This window comes from Nicotiana tomentosiformis, chromosome 7, assembly GCF_000390325.3.
Source record: "Nicotiana tomentosiformis chromosome 7, ASM39032v3, whole genome shotgun sequence".
NCBI classification, from domain to species: domain Eukaryota; kingdom Viridiplantae; phylum Streptophyta; class Magnoliopsida; order Solanales; family Solanaceae; genus Nicotiana; species Nicotiana tomentosiformis.
The window spans coordinates 29,013,082-29,023,320 of NC_090818.1; the positions used below are offsets into that span (position 1 = coordinate 29,013,082).

The following is a 10,239-nucleotide window of genomic DNA, read 5'->3' on the forward strand; positions in this document are numbered from 1 at the left end:
GGATCTGGAAGACGATATAATACCCGAGGAAATTATCAGAGAAGTGGAAAACTTTGAAAACAAGCCTAAGTCCAATTTGGATGAGACCGAAACAGTTAATTTGGGAAACTCCAAAACAGTCAAGGAAATGCGTGTAAGCATTCACCTATCACCGTCAGAGAAGGAAGAGTACATCTAGTTTTTGAAAGAGTATGAGGATATTTTTTCATGGTCCTATGATGATATGACCGGTTTGAGCGCGTCCATAGTGGCTCATAAACTACCTACCAACCCTATGTATCCTCCTGTAAAGCAAAATCTCAGAAAGTTCAAACCAGATATGAGCCTGAAAATAAAAGAGGAAGTCACCAAGCAGATCAAAGTTAAGGTTCTCAGAGTGGTTGAATATCCGACCTGGTTGGCTAACATTGTGTCAGTTTCAAATAAAGATGGGAAGGTCAGAGTGTGTGTTGACTATCGGGATTTAAACAGAGCAAGTCTCAAAGATGATTTCCCTTTGCCCAATATACACATACTGATTGATAACTGTGCCAAGCATGAATTCCAATCCTTTATGGATTGCTTCGCGGGATATCATCAGATCTGGATGGATGAAGAGGATACCGAAAAGACAGCTTTTATTACACCATGGGGAGTATATTGTTACAAAATGATGTCGTTTGGCCTAAAGAATGCTGGAGCCACCTATATGAGGGCCATGGCAACCATTTTTCATGACATGATATACTAGGAGATAGATCTGTACGTGGATGACGTCATCATCAAATCCAAGAGAAGCACAGATCATATAGCAGATTTGAGAAAATTCTTCGATCGACTTCGAAGATGCAAGCTGAAACTAAATCCCGCAAAATGTACCTTCGGAGTCCCTGCTGGAAAGTTATTAGGGATCATTGTCAGCCGCCGAGGAATTGAGCTAGCCCCGTCAAAGGTCAAGGCTATCCAAGATTTTCCACCTCCGAAGAACAAGAAAGATGTGATGCATTTCTTGGGACGTCTCAATTACATCAGCCGTTTCATAGCACAATCAATTATGATTTGTGAACCAATTTTCAAAATGTTAAAGAAAGACACTGCAACAAGTTGGACTGAAGAATGCCAGAAAGCCTTTGACAAGATCAAGGAATATTTATCCAAACCACTTGTTCTAGTTCTACCAGAACCTGGGAGACCTCTGCTACTCTATTTATCTATACTGGATGGGGCTTTAGGTTGTGTCTTGGGACAACACGACGAGATGGGAAGAAAGGAACATGCCATATACTATCTAAGTAAGAAATTTACACCCTACGAAGCACGATATTCTTTGCTGGATTGCACCTGCTGCGCTTTGACGTAGATAACTCAGAAGTTGAGTCACTACTTCTGTGCCTACACCATATATCTCATATCAAGAATGGATCCGTTAAAAATACATCTTCTAGAAACCCATGCCTACGGAAAAGTTGGTAAAATGGCAGATATTAGTGAGTGATTTTGACATCATCTATGTAACTCACAAGGCGGTCAAGGGGAAAGCGTTGGCAGATCAGCTAGCAGAAAATCCTGTGGGTGCAGAATACGAACCACTAAAAACATAGTTTCCCGATGAAGAGGTATCATTCGTAGGAGAAGATATTACTGAAACCTATGATGGTTGGAGAATGTTTTTCCATGGAGCTGCAAACTTCAAAGGAGTAGGTATTGGAGTGGTTTTAGTATCAGAAACAGGTCAACACTATCCATTATCCGCAAAGCTCAAGTTTCCGTGTACCAATATTATGGCAAAATACGAGGCTTGCATCTTGGGGCTCAAGTTGGCCATTGACATGAACGTTCAGGAATTGCTAGTAATTGGAGATTTAGACCTTTTGCTACATCAGGTTCTAGGAGAATGGGCTACAAAGAATACCAAAATATTGCCATATTTGTACTACGTACAAGAGTTGATGAAGAGGTTTACAAAAATAGAGTTCAAACATGTTCCGAGAATCCAGAATGAGTTCGCAGATGCGTTGGTCACTCTATATTCCATGATACAACACCCAGACAAGAATTTCATCGATCCTATTCCAGTAGGGATCCATAATCAGCCAACTTATTGTGCTCATGTTGAAGAAGAAACTGAGATGGAAATCTGTGGTTTCATGACATCAAAGAATACTTGGCAAAAGGAGAATACTCGGAGCACACAAATCATACTCAGAAATGCACACTTCGAAGATTGTCCAACCATTTCTTCCAAAGTGGAGGAATTCTGTACAAAAGGACTCCAGATCTAGGATTATTACGGTGCGTCGACGCCAAGGAAGCATCCAAATTGCTCAAAAAGATACATGCCGGAACTTGCAGACCACACATGAATGGATTTGTTTTAGCTAAGAAGATATTAAGCACAAGATATTTCTGGATGACTATGGAAACGAACTGTATCAGGTATGTCCAAAAGTGTCATCAATGCCAAGTACATGCGGATATGATACAAGTGCCACCCAATGAACTCAATGCAACAAGTGTACCTTGGCCTTTCTCCGCTTTGGGGATGGATGCCATCGGTCCAATCGAACCCGCCGCTTCAAATGGGCACAAGTTCATTCTAGTGGCCATAGATTATTTCACAAAATGGGTTGAAGCCGCATCTTACAAGGCTGTAACTAAAAAGGTCATCGCAGATTTTGTTAGGGATCGTATTGTCTGTCGATTCGGGGCACCAGAATCAATCATCACCGACAACGCCGCCAACCTTAACAGTGATTTGATGAAATCCATGTGTGAAACTTTTAGGATCAAGCATAAGAATTCCACAGCATACAGGTCACAAATGAATGGAGCTGTGGAAGCCACCAATAAGACCAACAAGAAGATATTAAGGATGATGATAGATAATTACAAACAATGGCACGAGAAGTTATCATTTGCCCTACTTGGATATCATACCACGGTTCGCACATCAACCGGGGCAACTCCTTATTTGCTGGTCTATGGCACTGAAGCTGTCATTCCCGCCGAAGTAGAAATTCCTTCTTTGAGAATCATACAAGAGGCTGAACTCAGTGATGCAGAATGGATACAAAGTCGTTATGAGCAACTGGATCTCATTGATGGAAAAATAATGAACGCAGTATGTCATGGTCAACTTTACAAGAATAGAATGTTTAGAGCTTTCAACAAAAGGGTCAGGCCTAGACAATTCACATCGTGGCAACTGGTGCTGAAGCGGATCTTCCCGCATCAATATGAAGCCAAAGGGAAATTTTTACCTAATTATCAAGGGCCCTACATGGTTCACAGAGTACTAACAGGAGGAGCGCTCATACTCGCAGAGATGGACGGAGAAGTTTGGCCAAAACCTATCAACTCAGACACAGTCAAGAAATACTATGTTTAGATTGTTTTCATTTCTTCATCTGATGTAACTGAACTACGCTTGACCTGATTCCTGTTTAAGAGGGGATATGTAGGCAGCCCTGTGGGTTCGGTCACATCTCAATAAAATCTTCATTTTTTACCATGGCCAGAAACTGGGGCAGAATTTTGAGGAGGACCCTCAAAATTTTAAAGCAAGTCGAGCCCACTACGTCATACACAGAACAGTCAAAGAATTGCTTTTAAACTGGGGCAAAATTTTGAGGAGGACCCACAAAATTCTAGAGCAAGGAAGCCGCAATGTCTCTAAAATATGTCACAGTCATTGGTTCATCTAACTTAGTCGATATTGCATACTACTATATTTTAAATAACTACATTCATCAAATGCACGCATTTCTTTCGAAAAACTTTATTTCTATAAACAACCAGATGTTACCCAGGGTGACTCAAACAGGATCTCAAGACAGGAGCATAGGCAAAGCAAAAGACAAAAGCGCGTACCGACCTTCCCCTACAAAACTCATAATTTTTCTTTGGATGCAGGCACAGTAAGATAATAATATCTGCAGACACGTCAGGTCACTACCTTCAAGATAGCAGATCATCTATCCTAATTGCATAAGGCTAAGCACTGTCTTTCCTTGCATGAGACTAAGCATCATCTCCTTTCTTTGAATGCGACTAAGCATTGTATCCTATTTTGCATGAGGCTAAGCCCTGCCTCCTTAACTACATAAGGCTAAGCACTGCCTTTCCTTACATCGAGACTAAGCATTGTCTCCTATTTTGCATGAGGCTAAGCCCTGCCTCCCTAATTGCATAAGGCTAAGCACTGCCTTTCCTTGCATGAGACTAAGCATTGTCTCCTTTCTTTGCATGAGACTAAGCATTGTCTCCTATTTGCACGAGGCTAAGCATCGCTCCTTAACTGCATAAGGCTAAGTATTGCCTCCTTAACTGCACAAGGCTAAGCACTGCCTTCTTTGCATGAGACTAAGCATTGTCTCCTATTTTTCATGAAGCTAAGCACCGCTTCCCCTTCTTTGCATGAGACTAAGCATTGTCTCCTATTTTTGCATGACGCTAAGCCTTGCCTCCCCCTCTTACATACGGCTAAGCACTGCCTTTTCCTCAATATTAAATACCATCTTCACTACGCCATCTAAGACCTAGCACTATCCTCTGTTCACCTAGGGCTAAGCACTGCCCTTATCTTACACAAGACTAAGCCTTGTCTTGTCTCATCTTCGCATGTGACCAAGCGTCATATCTTTGCAATTCATAGGCTGAAATATCACCATTTTGTCCGAAGGCGTCATAGTCCGAAGGCATCATCCTCATAGCCGGGAGACATTATTCCATGGCCTGAGGATCTCTCGAAATTGTACATCATTATTCAAAGGTGTCATAGTCCAAAGGCACCATCCTCATGACCCGAGGACATCATTTCATGGCATGCGAATCCCTTCTCATACACTTCATAGCCCAGGATGCCATGGTCTAAGAATATCATCCTTACCGTCCGAAGACGATCTTCATGGTCCAAAGGGAATTTGCATCAAGTTTGAATTTTCGCAATAACCCATATATATTTGCATGCATCGTGTTTTAAGTTTTGCAGGTAATCCAGAAAGTAACCGTTCTCCTAACGGGAGCAATCTTTGCCCTAGTTTCCGTCTAACGTTCACATCGTGCAATTACTTCAAACGCAACGAATCACCATCGGTTACCCACTCTTACTTGATAACCGTTCAGATACTCGTTTTGACACACATCCATAACGTTTCAGATTCGCATTCACAATTCCTTATAAATTCATCTAATATTGTCCTGCCCAAAAGAACTCTTTTCGAAGCATACGACCGTTCCTATGACAACTCCATCGGTTCAGTTCACCGTTGGATCCAGAACTACACACGGCCTGATTCCCGTAACACCGGGGATATATAGGCAACTCAGGAACTAGGGTTCGACCCTAGTTTTCAAATCACACCATCCCTCACTCAATTCGGCCAAAATTGGTCATCATATTCTTTACACGATAACTCTTTCATCATTCCCGGGTAAAGAGAGGCAGCTGTTGATCCCCAATTTTGCCCTCATATTTTCCAATATATATATATATATATATATATATATATATATATATATATATATATATATATATATACATGCCTTCAAAATAGCATTTTACGCATCATTATTTAGTTTACATATCTATACAAGCATTTCCTATAATTTTTCATATTTTTAGAGCTCTTAAATTAATTTTCTTGCATTTAAATTATATAAATATCTAGAAATTATCCCTTAAAATTATTTTCTGATGACTTAGTTACCTAAAATTATTATTTTGCACCTATAATATATGTTTAAAATATTTTATTTCATTCCATATAATTATATTAGCATTTTAAAGATATTTATCTAATTTTGAAATAATGACCTATATTCATACATAATTGCTCTTTATTTTATATTAGTTGTGTCAAAATAGCATATTTATATTTTTTATAATACTAAGTTATTATTTTAAGCATTTCAGTGCATAAATAATATTTTTATTTATTTATTAAGTATTTTGTATAAATCATTCTGATAAAATTTTGGGTATTTAAATAATAGCCCATTCTAACCAATTTTGGACCACATTAGTGGCCCAAAACTACCAAAACCTTAGCCCAGTCCATCCCAGCCCAAAGCCAAACGACCCTTAGTCTCAAACCCGACCAAGATAACAAGGGAAACGGGGCAGGTTATTTGAGACAAGTACCGACCGGGTTTGAGACTAAGGGTCGTTTGGCTTTGGGCTGGGATGGACTGGGCTAAGGTTTTGGTAGTTTTGGGCCACTAATGTGGTCCAAAATTGGTTAGAATGGGCTATTATTTAAATACCCAAAATTTTATCAGAATGATTTATACAAAATACTTAATAAATAAATAAAAATATTATTTATGCACTGAAATGCTTAAAATAATAACTTAGTATTATAAAAAATATAAATATGCTATTTTGACACAACTAATATAAAATAAAGAGCAATTGTGTATGAATATAGGTCATTATTTCAAAATTAGATAAATATCGTTTACATATCTATACAAGCATTTCCTATATTTTTCATATTTTTAGAGCTCTTAAATTAATTTTCTTGCATTTAAATTATATAAATATCTAGAAATTATCCCTTAAAATTATTTTCTGATGACTTAGTTACCTAAAATTATTATTTTGCACCTATAATATATGTTTAAAATATTTTATTTCATTCCATATAATTATATTAGCATTTTAAAGATATTTATCTAATTTTGAAATAATGACCTATATTCATACACAATTGCTCTTTATTTTATATTAGTTGTGTCAAAATAGCATATTTATATTTTTTATAATACTAAGTTATTATTGTAAGCATTTCAGTGCATAAATAATATTTTTATTTATTTATTAAGTATTTTGTATAAATCATTCTGATAAAATTTTGGGTATTTAAATAATAGCCCATTCTAACCAATTTTGGACCACATTAGTGGCCCAAAACTACCAAAACCTTAGCCCAGTCCATCCCAGCCCAAAGCCAAACGACCCTTAGTCTCAAACCCGGTCGGTACTTGTCTCAAATAACCTGCCCCGTTTCCCTTGTTATCTTGGTCGTTGATCTTAAATGATCAAAGACCCATAATTAACCTACCCCTTTTATATTACCCCTCACCCTAAACCCTAAAGACTTATTTTCGCCCGTTCGCCGCCCCCAAATCCTCTCGAAACTCTCCTCTCTCCACAGAAACCCTAGCCGCCCCCTCAAATCTCTCCAAATCCGTCTCAACCATGGATTCTCTCCATGATTTCCTTACCTTTTGTGTGTTATCTCGTTATTTTCTATAAAACTATGGTATCACCTAGTACTTGCCTAAACATGGCAAGTACTATCTCTCAGAATCCGGCCATTCAACTTCAATCACTTGAATCTGGACAGTATTTAGTCCATATATATCATGACCATGGCTATATGGGTCCGATTAGCCAAGATTTTCGGTCATTCTTTGATTTCTGTCAATTAGGGTTTACCTATTATTTCCCTAATCCATTTTTTATTGATTCTGCATGTTATACTTCCTTTACTTATTTATGTTTGATTTTACAGTTTTCCTTGTTTACCGGTTCGATTTCTGTCACTATATAAACCCCTCCCCATTCCCCTTTGAAAGAGAGACTGGAATCGATATACTTTCACTAAAAATTGGAGCTTTGTTCTATGATTCCCTCATTCTCTTGTTCTGTACTTCATTTTGGCCGCCTAAAAGCCAAGACCACTGAGATTCTGTTATTCGAACTTTCTCTTGGTGCGAGCATTGCCCAGAGTTCTTCTGAAACTCTTGGGAACTTTGACGCATTTGAGATTCTGGGTTTTGTGGAATTTTTGCTCTTTGTTGTTGTCCGTTTAACTGGTAAGTCGCTTGATCTTTTGCAATTTCATTTTTTATATGTCTCTGAATTGCATGTACTCTCGCTTCTAAAATCTATGGCTTAAAGTGTTTCTGGGCTACTTTTATGCACAACTCTGTTAGCTTTACACTCGTTTTAAATCTCTCTAGCATTTAACTCCTCCTAATGCTACTAGTTCTGAGATTGTCTATGTCTAACATGGATAATCTGAACCCTCCTAAGCTCGTTTAACTAGTGTATTGGTGTCTGAATGTTCATGAATATGCTTACCTACTTTGTCCTGAATCTCTATAATGAATGCCTCACATCTGTAATAACTCGTGTTAAGACCTTCACTGTTAACTATGACTTATTTCTATATTATTGTGTCACTTAGCATGCTCACTTGATCTCATACTCCTTTAATGATGGCTTTCAATTATAGAACAATTATCTCAACTTTTTTTCCCTACCATGTTTGAACTGTTTTGATATTAAGATGAATCCCTGGCATAGCTTAGACCTTCCCTAGTTAATTAGTCTACTGGTCAATACTTGAATGCCTACGTTTGCCATTTGACATGTGTTTATTTTCCCTCTGTTCTGAATCTCTGCAATGATTATCTTGCATATGTAATGTGTTCTGATCTGTGTTAAGATTTTTATTATCAACTATGACCTTGCTCCCCTGCTAATATGTCCCCTAACATATCTTTGGCTCACTTAATTCTTTGTTCCTTCAGTGATTACTTGACTTGTCACAATATGTGTACACATGTCATGTCTAAATATTGTCTTGTTCCCTGATGAGAGTTAACATGCCAGTTTCATAACATCAAGACCTATACTTAGCACAATCTGGACCTTCTTTAGGTAAATAGTCTATTGTGTCGTTGCTAGAATACCTACATGTGCTATTTAACATGAGCTTACTCTTCACTCTGTACTGAATCTCTATGATATTTGTCTTGCATACACAATGTGTTTTAATGTTATAAGACCTTTTCCCTCAGCTGTGATCTTGCTTCCCTGCTAATATACCCCCAGTATGTTTTAATCCCATGTTCCTTCAGTGATTGCTTGGACTGTCATAATGTGTGCTCCCTATCATGTTTCAATACAATCTTGCCTCCCGATGAGAATTAACATGTTTGTCTTATGATACTAAGATGCATGCTTGGCTTAATCCGAACCTCTTAGGTCCCAATTGGTTTAATCTCATGAATGATAATGTATATCTTGAAAACCTGTTTCTTCCCCAATTTCTTTCAATATGAGACTATCTATGTGGTGCTTTGTTGTCTTGCTGAACCTGTTGGCCTGCTTGATTAGTTGCTATGTATGCTTAACTTGGTGTAGTACCTAATTTCTGTCCCTTTATCACTATCTACTCTCCTTATTTGCTACTCATGCTATTCTGAATTCTCATTCTTAGCCGGCTGAAAGCCAAGGCTATCTAGGTTCTATTGTTGACCTACCTAGTGTGAGCGCTGCTCGGGGTCCAATTGAGACCCTTGTGAACTCTTACACACTTGCGCTTGGTCCTAGTCATTCTCTCAACCTCCAAAACTGTCCCTAATACTCTATTTCCCTGTCATGTACTGCATGTCTATATTGGTTGTTCCAAGTGGTGCAACACTTGGTGATGTGGCTAATTTGAATGGATATGGTCTATTCTATGGACCCATGATCGTGTATTGAATGTGGCTATTTGTTGAAGGCCCAGTAAGGCTGGGTATTTAGTTATTTTATTTGGGCCTACTGTGGGCATGTTCACTGTTATGTAATATTTTTACTCATTGTTGGGCCTGTAATAATCTTTGTATAAACAATTAGGGTTGTTAGTAAAAGGGAATGAGGGTAGATCTTAATATTTACATGCGATGGGTAGATGCCATGCCTATAGGACTTGATAATGTGTTCGCTATATGTGTTGTTCAATTACATGAGCAATGTAGAGATCATGACATTAGGAGAAGCATACACGCACTATTAATCAAGAGTTCAAATACTATGTCTACTGCTACGTGTTTATAAACAGCATGCTTATAGGGAGTAAGCACCCCTTCAACTTGCATGATTACTTTCGAATATACTAGAAACCTGCCTATAGGAACAAATGAATTTTCCTTCAATTCGCTTCAGTTATTCACTAGAAATTATGCCTAGAGGATTTTTGATCACTTCATTTGCTATTGTACCACATTGATCACTAGAAATCTTGTTCATAGGACTAAGTATAAATAAAACAAGCTCTAAAGTACTATGCGTTAGAGATCCTGCCTATAGAAAATAATTGCTCGCTATAATTGGTTAATTCTAGACCATATAAACACTGCTTCATGCCCGTCGTATGAATAATTCTGGGACTCTTTCCCTAGCAGATTCTGTTGTATCCAACTGCATAAATCACTTAGGCATCGCACATATAGGATTGGTAACTTAAAACTCCCAACAATTAG

General features: G+C 38.1%; 1 protein-coding gene across 1 annotated transcript; it reads left to right on the forward strand.

Annotated features, from left to right (window-relative positions):
* Positions 1–274: 274 nt before the first annotated feature.
* LOC138895408 (uncharacterized) lies at positions 275–3,900 on the forward strand. The gene is made up of 4 exons (XM_070180094.1): positions 275–436; positions 1,581–2,146; positions 2,764–2,920; positions 3,892–3,900. The coding sequence occupies exons 1-4, from the start codon at positions 275–277 to the stop codon at positions 3,898–3,900; spliced, it is 894 nt and encodes a 297-aa protein (XP_070036195.1).
* Positions 3,901–10,239: the final 6,339 nt, after the last annotated feature.